The 23,258-nt window shown below is 39.0% G+C and overlaps 1 protein-coding gene across 1 annotated transcript in view; it reads right to left on the minus strand.

The window, feature by feature from the left end:
• Window positions 1–23,258, minus strand: part of LOC126273510 (E3 ubiquitin-protein ligase RNF103-like) — a 130,578-nt gene that overhangs the window by 91,128 nt on the left and 16,192 nt on the right. Inside the window, exons 3-4 of the mRNA XM_049977039.1 lie at window positions 16,975–17,230; window positions 6,003–6,114 (exon numbers count right to left, since the gene is read on the minus strand). Of these exons, the coding sequence (XP_049832996.1) occupies window positions 6,003–6,114; window positions 16,975–17,230 (368 nt within the window). The remainder of the gene's footprint in view (window positions 1–6,002; window positions 6,115–16,974; window positions 17,231–23,258) is intronic.

Genomic DNA, 23,258 nt, shown 5'->3' on the forward strand with positions numbered 1-23,258 from the left:
AGGTATTAAAGCTGTGAGTAAGGGTTACAGGATGGGGAGGGGGATACGGTTCTAATCCTTCACAAAGTTACTGGATTGTGTTTAATAGATAAACACTTAAAAACATTTGTGGAACATAAAGACAAATTTTATTTCTGGTAAAACCAGAGTAGCCTGTTGTTTCAAGAATGTACCCAACATTAAGAACGGTGTACTGCTTGCAAAGGAACTGTTGCAAAACCATAACCTGAATAACAGGTATCCTTAGTGGTCAATCACTGCTGCAAAATTTTAAAAATTAATTTGTAGGTCAGAAACTGTTTGCAGATAGCACTAAATTGGATAAAAGAACATTGTGTGGAGAAAATAAAAATCCCTGTCATCCTAACATTATTATTATGTTATTAACAACTAATAAAATACAGAAAAGTGCAATTGGTAGTGAAAATCTCAGCAGATGTGGATATTTGGCAGACAGCGGCCAAGCATTTTCACTGACTTTTGCATGCATATAGACTCACTCAGTGGAAAATATGTGGGCTTTTTTACGGTGACATTGTTTTGATAACAGAATTCTAACAGAAACGTGTTTACAACAGTGTTATGGTCAAGACAGTATACACATATTACAACAATTGATTATCTTCAAGCTTACTGTTTCCTAATCACAGTATGGGATGTAATGCATTCCAGTCGGGCTCAGAAGACGGCATATTGACAGAGTCTCTATGGATGCTGCTTGTCTACAAATTGTAGTTAGAGCCTTGACAACAGTGCACCACCTGACAAGACTTGACAATACTGAGTCGCCTGGTGTTACATCATGTCAAATTGGCTGGCATAAGATAGAAGCATAGCAGAACACCACTCTCTTGTGTGCATTTCATTATTTTTGAAAACTATTGTAGATCATCCTTCTTAGTCTTAGTGGCTTGAGATTTCTATTTACTTATTATGTATTGTAATTTTGTTGACAATCTGTGCTTTTGTATCTGGACTTGAATTTATTACCTATGTGACAGTACTTCTCTCCCTTTAATATGACTGCAAATTTCCTGCACAAGGAACTGGTCCCAGTATTTGTATTAAACGCAATAAATTAATTTGAGTCAGCAGTTCGCCAAAATGTGTATTAAAGTCCTGTGTTAAAACTATGTGCAGGATCCTCTTTTGTGCTGATGTACATTGCCACAGCATAATGTACGGAAATCAATAACTGTCTTTGTGAATCACATCTTGATGGGTGTCACTGTTACAGCTGTAGGTTATTCTGTGGAAGAAATGTCAGGTTTTGAACTTATCGATCAATGTTCCGCAATCCCAAACATTAAAAACTTTAACAGTGACTGTGTTCCCTTGATAGGATGACTAGTGTAATTAATGCTTGCTGGAATACTTTAAATGCTTCTCTCAACCATGGACCTTGTTGTTGGTGGGAAGGCTTGCGTACCTCAGTGATAGAGATAGCCATACCATAGATGCAACCAGAACAGAAGGATATCTGTTCAGAGGCCAGACAAATGTGTGGTCCCTGAAGAGCTTTTTCGGGTAGTTGAAGGGGCAACAGTCTGGGTGACTGACCTGGCCTTTAACGTCAACCAAAATGACCTTGCTGTGCTCATACTGTGAAAGGCTGAAAACAAGTAGAAACTATCATAATTTTTCCTGGGGGCATGCAGCTCTACTGTATAGTTGAATGATGATGGCATCCCCTTGGGTAAAATATTCTAGAGGTAAAACAGTCCCCCTTCAAATCTCTGAGCGGGGACTACTCATGAGGATGTTGTCATCAGGCAAAACTAAACTGGCATTCTACAGATTGGAGCACAGAATAATACCTTAATAGGACAGGTAGGTTAGAAATTTAAAAAGGGAAATGGATAGAGTAAAATTAGATATAGTGGGAATTAGTGAAGTTCAGTGGCAGGAGGAACAGGACATCTGGTCAGGTGAATACAGGGTTACAAATGCAAATAGGAGTAATGCAGGAGTAGGTACAGTGATTAATAAGGAAATAGAAATGCATGTAAGCTACTACAAACAGCATAGTGAATGTATTACTGTAGCCAAGATAGACACAAAGCCAACACTAACAACAGTAGTCCAAATTTATATGCCACTATCTCAACAGGTGATGGAAGAGAATGAAGAAATGTATGATGAGATAAAAGAAATTATTCACATACTTAAGAGAGATGAAAATTTAAGTAAAGAGGGAGTGGAATTCAGTAACAGGAAAAGGAAAACAAGGAAAAATAGTAAGTGAATAGGGACTGGTGGGAAACAAATAAAAGAACAACCCAATTGGTAGAATTTGTCACACAGTATAATATAATCATTTCTAACACTTGGTTTAAGAAACATGAAAGACAGCTGTTTATCTGAAAGAGACCTGTAGACACGGAAAGGTTTCAGATTGATTATATAATGATAAGACAGAGATTTCAGTACCAGGTTTTAAATTGTAATACACTTCCAGGGGCAGATGTGGACTCTGACCACAATTTATTGGTTATGAACTGTAGATCAAAACTGAAGAAATTGCAAAATGTAGGAAATTAAGGAGACAAGACCTGGGTAAGTTGAAAGAACCAAAGGTTGCTGAGAGTTTCAGAGGAAGCATTAGGCAACAGTTGACTAGAACAGGGGAAAGGAATACAGCAGAAGATGAACGGGTAGATTTAAGGAATGAAGGCAGCACAGGGTCAAATAGGTAAAAAGACACGGCCTACTAGAAATCCTTGGATAATGCAAGAGATGCTGAATTTAACGGATGAAAGGAAAAAAAAAATAAAAATGCAACAAGTGAAGCAGGTGAAATGTCAAAAACAGAAGACTGACAGTAGTACACTACGGCTAACCAGGAATGTAAGGATTTAAGAGCATATATCACTAGAGGAAAAGTAGCTACCACCTACAGCAAAATTAAAGAGCCCTTTGGAGAAAAGAGAAACAGCTGCATGAATATCAACAGCTCAGATGGAAAACCTGTCATAAGTAAAGATAGGAAATCTGAAAGGTGGAAGAGTATTTATAGAGTCTATACAAGGGAGATTCACTTGAGGACAATATTATAGAGATGGAGAGGATAGAATAGAAGATGAGATGGGAGATATGATACTGTGAGAAGAATGTAACAGAGCACTGGCAAACCTAAACAGAAACAAGGCCCCAGGAGTAGATAACATTCCATAAGAACTACTAATAGCATTGGAAGAAACACCCATGGCAAAACTCTTCCATATGGTGAGTGAGATGTATGAGACAGGCAAAATACCCTCACACTTCAAGAATAATATAATAATTCGAATTGCAATGAAAGGAGGTGCTGACCATTGTGAATATTACTGAACTATAAGTTTAACAAGTCAAAGTTTTAAAATACTAAAATGAATTCTTTACAGAAGAGTGGAAAAAATTGGTACAAGTCAACCTCAGGGAAGATCAGTTTGGATTCAAGAGGAAAGGAGGGACATGCGAGGCAATACTGGCCTTATGAATTATGCTAGAAGATAGGTTAAGGAAATGCAAACCTACATTTATGGCACATGTAGACTTAAAGAAAGTTTTCAACAATGTTGACTGGAATACTCCAAAATTCTGAAGGCAGCAGGGGTAAAATACAAGGGAGTGCAAAGTTTTTTACAATTTGTACAGAAACCACACAGCAGTCGTGAGTGTCAACACGCATGAAAGCAAAGCTGTGGATGAGAAGGGAGTGAGGCACGGTTGTAGCCTATCTCTGATGTTATTTAATCTGTACACTGAGGAATCAGTAAAGGGAAGGAAAGATTTGGAGTAGGAACTAAAGTCCAGGCATAAGAAATAAAAACTCTGGTGTTTGCCAATGACATTTTTGTTCTGTCAGAGAGAGCATAAGACTTGGAAGAGCTACTGAATGGAATGGACAGTGTAGAATGTAGTCTAATTAAATCAGGTAATGCTGAGGGAATTAGGGTAGGAGATGAGACACTTGAAGTAGTAGATGTATTTTGCTACTTGAGCAGCAAAACAACTGATGATGGCCGAAGCATACCGAATATAAAATATAAACTGGCAATGGCAAGAAAAGCATTTCTGAAGAATATAAATCTAACAACGAATATTGATTTTAGTGCTAGAAAGTCTTTTGTGAATGTATTTGTCTGGACTGTAGCCATGAATGGAAGCAAAAAATGTAGATGATAAACAATTTAGGCTAGAAGATTTTGATGTGGTGCTACAGAAGAATGCTGAAGACTAAATGGGTTGATCACATAACTAATCTACATCTACATCTACATGACTATTCTGCAATTCACATTTAAGTGCTTGGCAGAGAGTTCATCGAACCACAATCATACTATCTCTCTACTATTCCACTCCCGCACAGCGAGCGGGAAAAACGAACACCTAAACCTTTCTGTTCGAGCTCTGATTTCTCTTATTTTATTTTGATGATCATTCCTACCTATGTAGGTTGGGCTCAACAAAATATTTTCGCATTCGGAAGAGAAAGTTGGTGACTGAAATTTCGTAAAAAGGTCTCGTCGCGACGAAAAACGTCTATGCTGTAATGACTTCCAACCCAACTCGTGTATCATATCTGCCACACTCTCTCCCCTATAACACGATAATACAAAACAAGCTGCCCTTTTTTGCACCCTTTCGATATCCTCCGTCAATCCCACCTGGTAAGGATCCCACACCGCGCAGCAATATTCTAACAGAGGACGAACGAGTGTAGCGTAAGCTGTCTCTTTAGTGGACTTGTTGCATCTTCTAAGTGTCCTGCCAATGAAACGCAACCTTTGGCTCGCCTTCCCGACAATATTATCTATGTGGTCCTTCCAACTGAAGTTGTTCGTAATTTTAACACCCAGGTACTTAGTTGAATTGACAGCCTTGAGAATTGTACTATTTATCGAGTAATCGAATTCCAACGGATTTCTTTTGGAACTCATGTGGATCATCTCACACTTTTCGTTATTTAGCGTCAACTGCCACCTGACACACCATACAGAAATCTTTTCTAAATCGCTTTGCAGCTGATACTGGTCTTCGGATGACCTTGCTAGACGGTAAATTACAGCATCATCTGCGAACAATCTAAGAGAACTGCTCAGATTGTCACCCAGGTCATTTATATGTATCAGGAACAGCAGAGGTCCCAGGACGCTTCCCTGGGGAACACCTGATATCACTTCAGTTTTACTCGATGATTTGCCGTCTATTACTACGAACTGCGACCTTCCTGACAGGAAATCACGAATCCAGTCGCACAACTGAGATGATACCCCATAGCTCTGCAGCTTGATTAGAAGTCGCTTGTGAGGAACGGTGTCAAAAGCTTTCCGGAAATCTAGAAATACGGAATCAACTTGAGAGCCCCTGTCGATAGCGGCCATTACTTCGTGCGAATAAAGAGCTAGCTGCGTTGCACAAGAGCGATGTTTTCTGAAGCCATGCTGATTACGTGTCAATAGAGGAAGTACTGAATAGAACTGGGAAGAAAAGAAATTTGGGACACAAACTAACTAGAAGGAGGGATTAAACTTATTCTGAGGCATCAAGGGACCACCAATTTTGTACCAGAGGGAAGTGGGGGAGGGGTGGAGGGGGAAAGGGGGGGGGGGGGGACGGGTAAAAACCAGAAGAGGAGGACAAAGAGATGAATATAGTAAACAGATGCACAAAGATGTAGGTTGCAGTAGTTATTCAGAGATGAAGAGGCTTGCACAGGATAATAACATGCTATTCTTTTCAAAGATTCATTTAATATATGCATAATTTCACACTTTAAAAAAGTGTGTGTAGCTTAAGTAATTGAAGTAAGATTTTATGAAAAGATTTTCTTTTCAGCTAAATATGAATTTCAAATAAATTACTCCACTGTTCATGAAATAAATTCTTGGACAAATTAATTCACTTAATATAATGACATATTCCATGAAAATGTGTTGTCGTTATAGTTTGCAAATAGAATGAAAAGCAGTATTACAATTTTAAAAGTGAATAATTGTCATAACAAAAATATATCTTACCTGTGGTCTTGTTGAAGTGAAAGTACGAAGAATTACTCTATCTTTAGGCCTTGAGCCCTTTGGTAGAGCCAGGAGTAGAAGAGGCTGATCCCATCCTTTACTGCCACAGAGTCTACAGAAAAAAAATAACGTTTTTTTTCTCCCAAACACACTTTGATTTCAGAATCCAAGGTAATTAAATGAAATACATTCTAAAATAAAATAGCTTCTATTTTTTAAATAGTAGAATGTTCTTGTAATTTATGAAGATAAATGCAATTATCATTTAATGTTCTGCACTCTTCTGAAACATTTGTGAGAACTTTCTGTGCGACAGAGCATTCATTTGTCTAGTCTTTCATTCATTCAGTCATTGTGCAAAAAAAAAAAGGTAAACTATCACCATATCTCTTAATGCTATTCATGCTTATACCAGTTAAATTTAATCAAGTAGTTAGAAAGAAATCTGCTACCTTTAAATAAGCTGCTGTGTCTTCCAACACAAAATCAAACAATGGAAAATCCATGATGGAATGTAATATTATGGAAAGGATAGTTGCTACTCACCATATAGCAGAGATGCTGAGTCACTGGTAGGTACAACAAAAATACCGTCAGAAAGGGAGCTTTCGGCCAACATGGCCTTCATCAAAAATAGACAACATACGCACTCACATTCATGCAAACGCAACTCACACACACATGGCCACAATCTCTGGCTGGCTTCAGCTGCCAGAGACTGTGGTCATGTGTGTCTGAGCTGTGAGTGTGTGTGTGTGTGTGTGTGTGTGTGTGTGTGTGTGTGTTTTTATTTTTGACAAGAGCCCTGCTGGCTGAAAGTTCACTTTCCCACAGCCTTTTTTTGTGCCTTGTGCGAGTCAGCATCTCTGCTATATGCTGAGTAGCAGCTATACTTTTCACAATATTGCTGCTCTGTCCTCTGTTATAATGAATAGGTAACAGTAACTTCATATTGATTACAGCGGTATTTTTCAAAGAAAATATTTACCTACACCTGTAAATACTGAGTCCTATTTACAGTGCATTACTATTCATCATCCAGTGGGACATCTCACCAGGCTATGTAATGCCACTCTGGACTCTAGTCAAAGATCAAAGTCTATGTAAAATTATCTTTGTATCTTGTACTGTGACTGAGTAGACAACAGTTCAGTTAAAAAAGAAAAAAAAAAGAAAAAACTTTTTTGTCAGCAACATAAAGTACTAAGGAATAAATGTTTGGTGAAGTTAGTATAAGAAAGCCACGAGCCTTAAAAAGGCTTACTGCAAGATGCAAAATGTAAGATTATCTACTTTCTAGGGAGGGACAACATGCAAGATAAGCAACACATCTGCTTTTAGCTCAACACAATGAATGGTGCTCATAAGGTCAAAACACACTGAACTGAGCTTTTTGATTAATTTATCTGCAGGGTGGGAAAAATGAAACGGGCCCAAAAAATATTTTTAAGTCAGACATGGGACTGATCTTTTTTAAAAGTACAGGAGCACTGCCTATTACAGCAAATGCTGCAAATCATGATTTCGGTACACTAATCGGTTGTATCACATGTCTGCACATGTGCATTTCCCATGTGTTCTGTATGTGTACTTTGCTGTGTCGTCGTGTTCGAGTGAGTCAGTGAGAGTAGCGGGCCTGCGGGGACATGGCTTAGCTACAGCCTGTGTGGAAGTGTTTATGCGAGAGTTTAAGATGTGAAATATTCCTTGAAAACCTCCAGAAAGGGCTTCAATACAAAACTTAGTGGTAAAATAGTCGAAATGGGCTCTGCAGTGAATAAAAGCTGTAACTATCTGAAAAGCATCTGAACACTAGAAAACATTGCTCGACGAAGGAAAGCCCAGAATGAAGTCCAACAAAAGTTCAATGCTGTTTATGTGTGCAAGTGAAAACAGATATCATCATGTCAAAACATTATCATAAAGTACCTGAATCTTTATTCTTACAAATTTACTGTTTTGCACAAATTAAAGTCTCCACACCAACTTTTGCATATAAAGTTGTTGTTGAGGTGTCTGAGTGATGCGAAATCAGAACTTTCGGATCTTCAGTTTTAATTTCCTCGTATGAAGACTGGTTCAGCCTGTAACGGGTATGAAGACACAGAACGTGTACTTCTGTCCATCGGAAAATCTCCATCAGTACTTCTGAAGAGCTGTTGCACAATTTCAAGATTGGTAGTTGGTGCACAATGTCTGTTGTCCGCATCATATGATTCTTTAATCAAACTGTTAACGCTAACCAGTACATCCAGAAACTGTTTAATCCATATATGGATCAACTCACAGAAGATGAATGACTGTATACATACTTTTAGGAAGACAAATTGTCATGAGTGCAGGAGGTGCTCGGTGAGGAGAGGACAATAAACAAAGTCCATGTAATGTAATGGTCAAATTGAATGGTCAAGTGTACTCAAATAGTCTGTACACACTGGAGTAGCTGCAGCAGAACACTGAAAACCCTATTGATGTTACCCTTCAGGCAGAACTGCAGCACACTTCAATAAATTGAGCACAGCACTGCATCAACATCAAAAATCACCATTTATGTCATCCTATGAGATGTTCGTTAACAAGGACCAATCCTGGATTAATTTTATTGTAAATGTTTTCTGTGGCAGTTTTACTTTGCCCATCCTGTACATGTTGAATTCATTTTAACTAGACAAGTATTCTTATACAATGTGTTTCATTTAATGTATTACCATTAATGCCTTCTTTCTGGTGTCACTAGCTCATTATTCCATAATAGAAATTGCATAATATGAGTGTGTGTTAGATTAAGACAAACTCTTGACCTAGCAGCACTATTAGAAGTGGCAGTCATGAAGTTTTAATTATCACATTGAAAGAAATAAAGTCATGTAATTTTTTTTATTTTTATTTATTTATTTATTTTTGAATACCTGTGCCACAGTGCTGTAGCATGATACTACAGGAGCCCAAACAAAATGGTGCAGCTAAATGGTAAAGTGGAGTTTCATGTGGTAATTTCATTTCTGGTAGCAGTGGAAATATTGCAGCTGCATCAGCCCAATACAGAAGACTTCCTTACCAACCTGGATTGACCTGATACAGCAGAAACATTTCTGCTACTGCCAAAATCAAGTTCTTGCACAATTTGTTGTGTGACTTCACTTTTTTGAGGTAATAATTAAAACTTTATGATTACGCCATGGGCATGTTCGGCTATCGTCTGAGCTGCATCTGCTAATGTTCATTTTGGACACTGAATTGGTATGTTTTTGCCACTGGAAGTCAGTTATGTAGGACTCTAACAACAGCACACCTAGTTCTTATCTTTGTGAGACCCCTTCCTGTCACACTAACCCATTCTCACGTTAGCTTCACTTATGTGTTAGAGCCTGATAATGTGATTCTCTGCTTTTCATTACTAAATTAAGACCAATAATGCAAGAGTAATCTCATTAATGCCACAATATTATAAGCCTGCATATAGAACTAAGTGAAGTGGTACAGTGCTTAGGACACTGGATTAGTGTTCAGGAGAGCTGTGGTTCAAATCCTTTTTTAAGCATCCAGATTTAAGTTTTTTATGGTTTCCTTAATTTGCCTACAGAAAATGCCAGGGTGCTTCCTTTGAAAGGACAGGGCCGATCTTCCTCGGTGTCCTTCCTCCAATATGAACTTCTGCTCTGTCTCTAATGACCTCATCATTAATGGGACATTAAACCCTAATCTTTATTTTTCCTTTCCAAGTAGATATTTGTGACCTCACAAAAAGGCTTTGGCTAAGTTGCAGAATACACTAACAGGATAATTTTTCTTGTTTAGCTCTGCCTGGTCTTCATTCGTGAGTTCTCTGTGGAGAATCTTTTACAAAACTCAAACTACGAGGCAATATGCAAGTTCTCCTCAGAAGAATAAACTAATATTTTATGACAAGCTGCTTTCTCAAACACTTTTGAAGAGACTGGAAAGAGAGAAATATGCAAGTTCTCCTCAGAAGAATAAACTAATATTTTATGATAAGCTGCTTTCTCAAACACTTTTGAAGAGACTGGAAAGAGAGAAATATGTCTGTAATCAGAGGTGGTTAGTTTATCTCCTTTTGTATAGAAAGAAGGGAGATCTAGTGTTTAATATCCTATCAACAAGGTCATTTCATGAGGCGGAGCACAAGCTCGAGGTATGGAAGGAAATTAGCCATGCCCTTTACACAGGAACAATCCCAACATTTGCCTTGAGTAATTTAGGGGTAGCATGGAAAATATAATCTGAAAGGCTGGATGGGAATTCAAACCATCATTCTCCTCAATGCAAGACTAGTGTGCTAACTACTGTGTTACCTTGGTTGTTTCCATTTTTGTACTTGGGTGTTGCAACACCACGTTTAAATCTGTCGGGAAACATGTCTGAAGTCAACAATCATTACAAAGATAGCTCAAGGGTCATCTATCAAGTCGCCACAATATTTTAATATTCTGATAAAAACACCATCATAAACAGCAGAACTACTGCTTTTTAGTGCTCATAAATTTTCTAATATCCTTGTTATCTGTGGTTTTTAAAACTTATTTCTGTTGGTGGTACATGGAGTGTCCACGCTAATAAAAACAATGCATCTGTATCTTATTGTTTCTATGTGGATGCAATGTTGTTTGGTGGCATCATAAGGCCAATGATTTGAAAGTGACCATTTATGCCTGAGCTTTTTTTCTAGGGACTCAGTTTAATTTGGTCACTATACTTGTTTGTTTATTGTGTGATAACACTCCAAATAATTAACAGTACTGCTTATTTATTTGAAAGTTATTTACTGATTTACCAGGAATTCTGTTCACTTTATTGTCATCTAATTGTGTTTCAGGGATGCAACTGCTTTTGATGCATTTATAATTAAGTGAAACTAACTGGCAGATGTTTTCAGTTTTCACTGAAGATTACTTGAATACAAAGACGCATATTTGAGCTTCATGTCATCATAACTAATTCTGACAACTGTAGAACTCACAAGAATCCAGTGTCAGCATTTATGTAACTAACAATTCCCTTTTTGGAAGTTAGGTTCTTGAACTACAGTACACCTGCAGTAATGACCAATTGCCTAATTATCCTTCCTAGCATGAATAAATACATTACAATTCACTGTTTCCAAACCATTAATATGTGTTATATTGCCCAACCTTTAAATAACTGAAAGTTCTGTACTAATTTGGTATTCTCAAGTTGCTTCTGTTTAACAGGGTTGCAAAGAGACGCACACCCTATGCTCCCACCCAACACCAAGCTCTGATTGTTAGCTAAAAATTATGAACAAGTGTGTACACTCTTGGAAATAATCCACTGTAAATCTGGAGAGACAGCACAGCCAGTAAAAATTATTTATTTTGGGGAGGCTGGAGATATCAGAGGGAGAAAGAATCCATTTGGAGTCCTCTTCAGGTTGAAACACTCCTCACACACCGTTCCTCAAGACTTTGGTTTTGTTCAGGTCTGTGATGGTACTATCTTGCCTTCATAGTAACTTAGTAATTTGCCTGTTGACTCAAAGCTGGTGTTACATATCCCTCACAATCTTGAAGAGAAAATGACTTACATGTAAACATTCTTGAAGTTTTGTTGTTGATTCTAAAATTTTCGGCCCCTTATACTAAAGACTGATGTTGGCTCTTCATGTAATCAGCAAGCTGTTTCTTGTCCTATTTTCTAACCAGGAATATTTTCCTACCTTTCTTAACATACAACCAAAGCCTATAGTCAATGATACTGTAAACACTATAAGGCACTTACTCCTTACTCTTTAATAATTAAGTTTTAAATCTGGGGTCTGTTTTTCTCCACAAGACATGTAACATAATCCTTATGAGTTAACTCGCTAGGTAACCACCCAATGTAACTTTCATATGCAACATTTATTACAATATCACATGAAACCCTGGCCCTGCTGCAGCTGGTAAAGTCAACTATTTTCTCTATTATCTTAATGTTATTGGTAAATTTATGCACTACATTCTTTGAGGCTTCCCCAATGTATCCTGTTATTACAGTATATGAGGTAAGTTTCTAGACTTCTTTGATCCACATTTGATTTTTATCTTAACTAAATTATTTAAGATTTGGAACTGTAAATAGCTTCACTACAAACACTCCAGTTCTTTATCCCACTGAAAACACTGCCACCAATGGAATATATACATATATTCCATATAGAGTTTAAGTATTTTGGTACTATTCACTTCTTGTTTCAGCTAAGTGTTCTACCGGTAACTTGGACACACAACACAAACAAAAAAGTTGGTAGTTTATTAGGTTGTAGCATGTATGCCACCGCCATAGCATACATTGATCACAATAAGATGACAAGGCGACAGTACACAAGCAGTAATAACATGATAACTGAACACAAATGTTGTGCAGCGAGGTTTAAATAGGCACTCGCCCGTGGTGGGCTCTATCAGTAGTTCACAGTATTGCTCTTTCATGGTGTACTCTTGTGGATGACAACACACTGCTAATACATGCGGCTTTCAAGCGTGTACACATTAATTCATTCGGCTTCCCTTGGGGAACACGTCGGACTCTTGAGATGTTTTTGCAGTCTTCCTCAGTGAGGCTCTGACAAGTGATGTACTGATACTGGGGCACACGGTTGTAAGTACTTGGGGCACTGGCAGCATTGCAGTCCACCTTGTGCAAACCCACAAAGTAAGACGGGTGAAAATAGCATGAGCTCCATGTCCACATCAGGTCCAGGGCCTGGTAGTGGTGGTTCCCCCCACAGTTGGTGGCTGAGGGAGGTGGAGGAGGTAGCTCTGGTGTGGACAGCGGCTGCATTGGTACTGGCTGTGGTACTGAAGAAGCATCAGGTTCACCCACCGGTGACGGGGGACCCCTTGTATGTCTTGGCAGTGACCTAGCCACATCAGACTGGAATGACGACGTCAGAGTGCCAGCTGGGGCTGTACAGTTGTCAAGCACAGGAGCATATGATCTTAATGACATGCACAGTGGCGCTCCTCCATACAGATGTCACAGAGATGGCGGCCATGGCATCAAGAGATGATGGCGGGAATCCATTTTGGGCAATGACCAAGCCCATATGCCCAGACAGCCACCCAGGGCCAGAAACGGGACAATGGCTGCAAGGGTTGGCATGCCTGCCCGGACCACAGCAGATGCAGAAGCAGCCAGGGTTGACACTTGTGGGGCTGTTGTTGCTGAACAGCGTGAACTGCTAGGAAGACAGAAATTGGTCCAAGGCAATGTCGGATGGGGACTAAGTCATTAGTTTTCCATTTTTGTTAGGTTCTAACTAACCTTTCAATCTCATTGTTGGACTGTGGGTGGAAGGGTGGGGCGAAAATGTGGTGAATCCCACAGGCATTGCAGAAGAAGACACAAACACTGGTGACACAAACTGAGGGCCATTATCAGAAACCAATAGTGTCGGAAGTCATTCAATGGAAAAAAATTCTGACATGGCTCCCAGAAGCTGAGGGGTTAAACAGCAAAACTAACGGCTTGTGACCCATGGTAAGAAATTTTGCATCATACTGGAAAACATGAAAATTCTTTAAGGCATTAACAATGGGGCGAGGGCTTATTTGTCTATTTGTGAATATCTAGTCTGAGCCAAATTAAGTGTCTTCGGCATGTATGCAGTAGGCTGCTCAGAGCCATCACAATATTTATGAGCTAACACCGCCCCAAGACTATGCTGGGATGCATCTGTTGCTAACACTAAATGTTGGCCTGGTTGGTAAGTTACGAGGCAAGGTGCAGACTGTAACACAGCCTTCAGTTGGGAAAAGCCGTTTCATATGCTGGTGACCAGTGAAAAAGACATCCCCTTATGCAACAAGGCTTGTAACGGTTGTGCAACAGATGCTATCCTCTGCAAAAACAGACTATAATAAGCAATCTTATCTAAAAAAGAACCCTGGAGATCCTTAACCGACTTAGGATGCAGAAGAGCCACAATGGCAGAGAGATTCTGATGAAGGGGTTTGACACCAGCACTAGATACCTCAAACCCATGATAAACAAAAGAAGGCTGAAAGAAGTGGCATTCTTCCAAATTGCATTTTAAGCTGTTGGTCTGTAACAATGAAAAGGGCGTACATAAGTTGTTGAGATGTTCAGCAGTAGAGCACCCAGAGGCCACAATATTGTCAAGATAATTGGCACAGCCAGGCACAGACCTCATGGGTTGTTTGAGAAACTGTTGAAAAATCACCAAGACACTGCCCGCACCAAACAGTAACCACAAGTATTGATACAAGCCAAAAAGTGTGTTAAAGACCTAAAGCCGCTGACAGTCAGCATCAATGTGAAACTGCAATTATGCATTGGAGAGGTCAATTTTTGAAAAATACTGAACACCTGTGAGCTTAGCAAAAAGTTCATCAGGGCACAGCAAGGGATATGTGACCATGATACATTGAACATTGACAGAAACTCTGAAATCACTGCAAAGGTGTAACCATCCCGACAGCTTCTTGACAGTGACTAAGGGGGTAAGCCATTCATTCACTGGATACAATCAGTTGGATGACCCTGAAGGCCATGAGGTGGTCACGCTCTGCCTTGATTTGGTTACAGAGCACCATTGGCACCGGGTGATCCCAAAAGAAACTGGGTCTGGCCGAAGGTTTCATGGTGATGAGGACTTTGAAATTATTGGCACAACCCAAGGCCACAGAAAACAGGGTGGAAAATTCAGAGCATAAAGAGTCGAGCTGTGTATAACACACTGATCAGAGACAAGACTGACTTCATCGGAAATAGTAAATACAAAAAGATTAAAGATGTCCAAACCAGACAAATTTTCAGTGTGTGCATTGTTTACCACCAGAAAAGTCAGTGGATGAACCACTGATTTATATATGACTGGGCCTGAGAAACTACCTAATATCGGGCTGCTTGGTTTATTTAGGTGACTAATGCATGTGACACTGGCACTAAAGGGGGAGATCACAAGTCCCTGTACTTTTGCAAGCTGAGTAATAACATGGCAGCACCAATGTTGATTGCACGTGCAGAACCTTCTGATAAACCTTGACATCAATAAAAAGCTTATTGGGTGCAACGGAGATTGCTGAGACACAACTGACATCCCTTTTAGTGACTGCAATATGCTGTTGAAATTTAGTGTTACAAACAGTAGCAATGTCGCCTGTTTTGTCGCACTGCACTGGCAGCAAACTGCCCACCGCTTAGGACAATCTGGGCTGTCACATGTGACAAAACACAATGGACAAGAGGGAAGCGTGGAGTGCTCACGTTGTTGTTCATTACTGGAGCTTGTTGCTGCAACAAGTTGGACTGGCTGTCGTGATGTTTTGCTCGCATGCAGACCGCTGTAGACTGTCCAACAAATGGTGGTGGTGGTGGGGAGCTAATTTAACTTTTGTAACCTCACATCATGATTAATTTCAGAACCTGCAGCCATCAAAACTTCAAAAGACTGTACAATGTTTTCACATTGAAGGGTCCACTCATGAACTCATCATCGGGGACCAACCAAATGATAGCATCATGAACCATCTGGTCAGCATACGACTCCTTATGCACATCAGGGACAATGTGACAACGATGGTTTGAACTGTGAAGCTCAGCTGTCCGAGTCCAGTTTCTTGTGACACCAACAGAACTCGACTCTAGTGGGAATGATGTGCAAGCGATAAATGACTTGGGTAGCAATGTGCAAAACAGTAGGTGCGACGGGCGATGTGGTAGGCGATGTAGATTGAGATGGACCCGAACTGGCCGAAAAAGAGGCAAGCATTTGCAATACCTGGGTTTGATTATGTTGCACTGTGGCTAACATCACCTGCTGTGACAGAGATGCTACAATGTCACAGTTACCCCTTGCTGATCAACCAACCTGAATAAAAACTCGTCAGTAGCACCATCAGACATTGTAGATGCAACAGTGGACCAACCAGAGACTGAATGCATGCAGAACAATCCCACACTCTTCGTCACTTGTGTTGTAACTTTGGCACATGACACAACCAAGAATGTTAATACAACTTTATTAGACTGTGTAATGTATACCAATCACCATAGCGTACACTGAACACAATAAGATAAGGCAAAAGTATGCAAGCAGTAATAACATGATAACTGAGTGCAAACATAGCATCACAGGATTTAAATAGGCAGTCACCATGGTGGGCTCTATCAGAAGTTCACAGTATTGCTCTTCCGTGGCACATTCTCGCGGATGACACACTGTTAATTTTGTTGATTTCAAGTGTGTGCACAACTTTCAGTTCACAGTATTATGTGGGCATTAGTCATTCTGCCAAGATAGATTAACTTATCTGGGGTGTCCCTGCAATTAACTAATACCATATCACTGTTTCTCTTTCTGAGCCGCAAGAATGAATGTTACTTTCTGAAATTAATAAAGATGATTTTTTCATCCTCTTTGAGAATGCCATGAATTGGTGATTGGAGCAGCATTCAAATACTGATAAATGCATTTGGTCATCATTGAACTATCAATTAATTGTACTATCCACTCACACCAAATTTAACAATTTGAAGATTCAATCTGTAGCTTGGTTTCCTCCCATGCCTTGACAGAAACTCTGTTGTTATGCTGCTAAACTATCATTTAAAAAAAAGGATGGAATGGATAGTGCAACTTAAACTCGGCATCAGAGATGTTAGTGATATGTCACTTGCATTACACTGTAGCAGACTATGAACAACTGCGACATATTCATGATACGCCAGTCTCTTGGATATATAGGTACAAAGGATAAAAAAATTTGTTTCTCCATGTGTCTCCCAGAACCATTTACGTCCCTCCATAGTAACAGGGCTATTTTATTACTGAAATTTGTTAACAGCTATTCCCTTCCCCTCTTTGTTCGCACTTTTACTGTATCTGTAGGTCAGGTGGAGGATTAGACGCCGAGCTAGTTGGATCACTTTGATAGGTTATAGACCATTTCTCCCGAGTATGGACCCTCCTGAATTAAGTATTACTTACCTCCGGTCAAGGCGACAGTCAAAGACTCCAGTGCGAATAGCAAAGGGTGCCAGATGTGACCTGACAACATGCCAGCTGAGGTCATCTAGGAGAGGTTCACCATCAGCTGGCACAACTTGAACAAGCCACACACTATCCTTAGTATCTTCCACCTGCTCATAAAAATGTGCTCCACCAGAAAAGCGTGAGGGCTGTTCTAGCACAATTCGAGAATCTGGTCCACTCAAATGTTCCACCTCTCCATGTGTCACTTCCGCTACAATAAAAAGTGAATATATAAAAATTTAATCAACTATTTTCATAAATGTGTGTGTGTGTGTGTGTGTGTGTGTGTGTGTGTGTGTCAAAACTTAAGATAGATTAATATTGATAATCACAAGCAGGAATGCACTATGATTACTATGTCTTTGTTCACCAATAAATTAATGGTTAGTTGCTCCTGTTAGAGAGTATTTTTTATTTCAACAGCAACTTTTCAGTGGGCAGCAGGCATGTAACAGCTGCGACTAATTTAACTGGAAAGGTAAGTTTCTAGTCTTATTTTATTTTAAATGGAACATAAAAGTGTTCCATTTAGAAATTGCATACAAATAGTTTTCAGACAATCAACAGCAATGAGATGGATTGAAACAAATTTGCCCTTCAACACAAAAAACAAGAGCATCTAAAATTGTCTGTGTTTAGACATAGCGTATTGCAACCAGTTTGCCCTAAGTACTGCATGCTAACAATTACTTACAGGTGGATGAAACAAAAAGCAACTTCTAACCTGAAGACAGATGATAACTTAATTCTGATATAATGGCAACAAGAAAATGTATGACGACATTTTTTTCAAGTTTTGTTACCTGCAGATTACTATTCTTCACTTTCTGCCAGTCATTCCACTTACCTCCAAGGATGTTTATCTGGGACAATTGTGTATACTGGAATGACACAATGTACAACAGTGCATGAACACTTATAATAAGATTTTGCTTCAGCACATGTCAGACTTTAAAATCCTCCAACATGTATATATGTCGTCGTCATTTCATAATGTACAGAGCTTTGCACTTATCTGATGTTACGGTATTTCTATAGTGCACAGGTCTATTTTTGATGATGACATGCATACATGTTGGAGGATTTTGAATTCTGACACATGCTGAAGTAAAATCTTTCGGAGTACTAGTACCACTTGAAAATGGCTCAAAGGGCAAAATCTTATTAGTGAAATAAATAATTTCCATGGTCAACAGCAAATATTATGCCCATTAAAAAATAAAATTTCATTCAAGATCACATGCGCAAAGCGTCAAATGCAATATGGTACCTTCAACATGAGAAACAAACTGCAAGGATTCAGAAGATAACACAACAGAATCCTCAAATATGCCTCTGCTTAGCCATGTCAGTACGAAAGATATAGTGCACTTTCGAAATAGAAAGCTCTAACGATTTAAAAATGAGCTATGAGGCACAATCTTTCTGGCACTCCAGTAAATCTAAAACTAACCTCTACATTGTAAGTGCCAAGAGTTGCAATCTATTCAAACTGTGGTCAATAGTTTCCATATATTCTACATTTAACTTCACACAGTCAGGCTCCACAAATTTCTTACAGATTTTAATTCTTACAGACAGTTAAGGAAACTACATTCAACAGACAGATGGAATGCAGATAGTTGTGAATAGGCTGTGTTAAATGTCTCACTATACACAAACTTACAGGTTTTCACAATGTGGCCATTACATCACCACATCCAGTCCAGAGTAATAAGCATACACTGTTATAAAATTGTGATGCTCATCCACAAAATTACATACAATAAAGGAAAATTCAGTTAATAAAACTAATAAATTATGAGACAAATGTATAGTACCGTTGATATTACAGTCTCTTACTTTTGTGTGTCTATTGACGATATTGCACATTTTGCTTCCTGGTGGTAAGTATAGGTCAGAAATTCTGTCACATAATTTATTAGAAATAGAGTTAAAACATAGATTTTGAGTGCACAGATACTTTTTAAGCAATAAGGCTAAAACAATTCCCATTCTCTTAAAAAGCCTATGGAGGTTTTTATCGCAATCTTGGCATGAAACATAAGTACCTGTTACAACCATTTTTAAAAGTGCACTAATCACTATGTGGCTTTCTGTTCAGTGACCGCTTTAAAGTCCCCCAATCGCTAACACAATTTTTTAAATAGTGGGAAAGAGAAAGCAGTCACAGAGTCAGAGATATGTCTAAAGGCAGAGAATTACTTTTGTTGGAGGGGGCAGGGGGGTGGGGATGGGGGAAGTAGCAGTACAGGTACAGGGACCTTTTTGTTTTATTCTTTTTCTTTCTGGAATAGTGGACACTCAGAACTATGATGTCTGAAATGTGTGTTAAAAGATGATGTTGCTCACTAGACATGTTAATTAATTGAAGGCAAATAAAAAGTAATTAGTGACAGCAGCGCTTGAATCTATTCAGTGATTTAATCTACATGTACATTGACACCTTTACTCTGCAAACCACCATGAAGTGCTTGGCAGAGGGTATGCTGCATTGTACCAGTTACTAGGGTATCTCCCCATTCTATTCACGTATGGAGCGTAGAAAGAATGACTGACTGAATGCCTCAGTGCATGCTGTAATTATTCTAATCTTACTGTCATGATCCCTATGTGAGTGACATGTAGAGCATTGCAGTATATTCCTAGAGTAATCATTTAAAGCTGGTTCTCGAAACTTTGTGAATAGACTTTCTCACGATAGGTTAAGTCTGTTTAAAGGGTCTGTCGTTCAGTAACTCTGTATCTCTGTGACACTCTCCCATGGATCAAACAAACCTGTGACCATTCGTTTTGTGCTCTCTATAAGTTTCATATCCCCTGTTAGTCCTATTTGGTACAGATCACACACACTTGAGCAATATTCTAGAACCAGTTGCAGAAGTGATTTGCAAGCAATCTCCTTTGTAGACTGATTGCACTTCTACAGTATTCTACCAATAAACTCAAGTCTACCACCTCCTTTACTCATGTGAACATTCCATTTCACACACCTACTGTTTGTTACCCCCAGGTATTTGTACATGTTGGCCAATTCCAACAATGACTCATTGATATCATGGTTAGGATTCCATGATTTTTTTTCTGCTTTGCAAAGTGCACAACTTTACATTTCTGAACATTTAAAGCAAGTTGCCAATCTTTGCTGCATCAACAGCACGAAATCTGAGGTTACTACTACTACTACTACTACTGTTTACAAGGTCATGAACAGCAAGGGTCCCTACACACTTCAAAATGCTGTATCCTCCCTACCAAAACACCTCAATCCAGTCACAAATTTCAATTGATACACCATATGATTGTACTTTTGACAATAAGTGTAGGTGTGGTGCTGAGTCAAATGCTTTTTGGAAACCAAGAAATACTGCATCTCCCTTTCTTAAAAGTCTCACACCCAGTTTAGAAATTTACTCAACACATACAAGGAAGATAGAATGCATCACACTATAGTGCACGTAAGGACAAACACCACAGACATTTGCTGATAAGTATCCATTCTTCACCAAAATATGCAGTCTATTATATATAAAGTACATCAGCTTAAACTGAATAACAGTCACTGAGCAGCACAGTGATATTCATTACACAGCACTGGTGCAGAAACACTGAAATTCAGCACATAGTGCTACTGTCATATGAAAAAGCAAGTTGCTGGTGTAGAACTATTTTAAAGTGGTGGTGGTGGTGGGGGGGGGGGGGGGGGGGGGGGGGGGGATATTTATATAAGAAGTGGCACACATTTTAAAACTAGAGATGATCACAATGACTGAAGGTAAAAACTTAATTGATGAACCTCGACATTCATAAAAACTTAATCTTTCTGTGCATATATTGCTCACCCAGTAGTAAAGTGGATACTTTTCTCAACAAAATACTGAAGTCCTAGGAAGAGTCTCAGCCCCCAAAACTACAATAATAATGTGTGGAGATGCAAACATAAATGCAGCTGTTCAGGGTGATATTAATAGTTACTACAGAAACATTTTGAACACTTTTGGCATGGCACAAATAGTAAACACTTCTATCAGAGTGTCGAAAAGCTCAGTATCACTCTTAAGCCATGTACTCACAAATTTTGACAGGGAAAATTCTATATATAAAAGATATTGGCCTCTTTGATCATTACTATCATACAACTAAGCTAAAGTCAACTCACCATAAAGATGGCATTGTAATGGTATTTCAACTACCGCGCCTCCGCCAATACAAAGATATAATTTACGATCGTGCACACAGAAGAGCACTGCACCAGCGACCGATTTTTATAAATAAATTTTTTCATCTTTTTACTTTTGTGTTGGTTTTTGTTTTTTACAACGAATTGATTACACTCTCTCTCTCTCATCTTCATACGAAAGACGTGTATTTTTCGGCACCGTGTTGAATGTGCTTTTGGTGGAAATTAAAATTATATTACAAAGCGAGATTGTTTCAATAGTGATTCGAGGTGGTTATTGCCAAATTTGTAAATTGATCATGACAGTGAGAACTTGAAGAAGTTTTCAACAGACGGAGAAAAGTGAAAGACGGGTCGTCCTACAAGAGAAATTAGGACGACAGCCACATGACGACTATATTGTAATTAGTACTGCGTTTCTAACAAGATTATAAGGTAAATTTCAATTAGTTTCTGATGCTATTTCCGTACAGTCGCTTTATGTAGTGTTGCCGACCCGGTCCGCCATGCACGGTCAAATTACGGCACAATCTCAATCAATAATACAAAGTCCGCCTTATATTTTTCACGGCAGAACCCCGAAGAAAGGAAACACTACAGCATGTAGAGTAGCAGACAGGCACAACAAAAAGATTGTTACACGTTGGGCTTTCACCCCAACCCTTCTTCAGAAAAGAAAAGAAAACACGCACGCACGCACGACACGCACGCACGCACGCGTACGTTTGCACAAGGAAACAAACCTGCTGCTCCAGAATTCTGGTCGTAGATAGCTGTTGTACGCATGAGGTGTGTGTGAATATGTGGTGTATTTTTCTTTTTTCTTTTAAGGAAGGCTTTAAGCGAAAGCTCAGTGTGCAACAATACAATGTGTGACAAAATCTTCATTGTGCCTGACTGCAACTCACTACTTCATCATTACAGTGAGTAACAATGGACCCTTTTCATAATATTATTCATACTCAAACGTAGACTCCCTATTGTTTGAAAGCTAAAAACAAGATTGATAAGACCCACAAACTGAACTACAAATGGATCTTCTTTTAACATAAAATAGATACATTTTCTAGAGCTCTGGTAAATCAAACATGGGATGATGAGTATATGGAAAACAATGTAAGTGCTAAGTTTTATAAATATATTAAGAGGCGACATTTCCAAAAGCAGCCACATCAACAGCAGCAACTAAGGAAAATGGATGAATGACTGGGGACATTAGAAGGTCCTGCCAGACACTTCAATATCTCAGTTCTTTACAAAATCACTGCACTAATTCATAGTTCCTAATTGCAACCATAGTACAACAGAACATACAGGAAGATACATATATTATTCAACAACAAAATTATATATATAGGGCTAATGAAATTTCCTGGCAAATTAAAACAGTGTGCCGGACCAGAATTCAGAAACGGGATATTTGCCTTTTGCAGACAACTGCTCTACCAACTGGGCTAGCTGAGCACAACTCACAATCCACCTCCACTGCTCTACTTCCGCCAGTACCTCATCTCCTATAGAGGGATAAAGAAGGAACTAAAAACAGAGTCTTAGGGGATGGTACAAAACATGACAATGGGAAAGGCAGCCACAAGTAATATAACATACAAATCAAGGATGAAAGTAGAGTAATAAAAAATCCACCATAATTAGTAAATCTTGTATTCGACTACATTTCTGGTTTTGTACAGAAGTTGCAACCAAATCTTCCTACGGTACATGTAGCTGCCACAGTAAATTACACAGCAAGCACAATGATCGTGTTTCCCACAACAGAACTTGAAGTAATGAAGACAATACAGAAATTAAAAAATAAAAATTCAACAGGATAGATGAGGATCCACTCTGTTACTAATTAAAACTTCTGGGTTAAGAGGCTGTGGTTGAACAGCAGAAATTCATTCCCCTGATGTTTCATTGCCAACTGCAGGCAACATCTTCCGAGGTGAGACAACGACTGGCTGCTAGACTGTGGTGGTCCCCATTTATATAGGTTGCATACAGGGCGCCACCACTCACCATGTGCTGTCGACAGTGAAACTACCTCTGACTAAAGTCA

Source organism: Schistocerca gregaria, chromosome 1 (genome assembly GCF_023897955.1).
Source record: "Schistocerca gregaria isolate iqSchGreg1 chromosome 1, iqSchGreg1.2, whole genome shotgun sequence".
Lineage (NCBI taxonomy): Eukaryota > Metazoa > Arthropoda > Insecta > Orthoptera > Acrididae > Schistocerca > Schistocerca gregaria.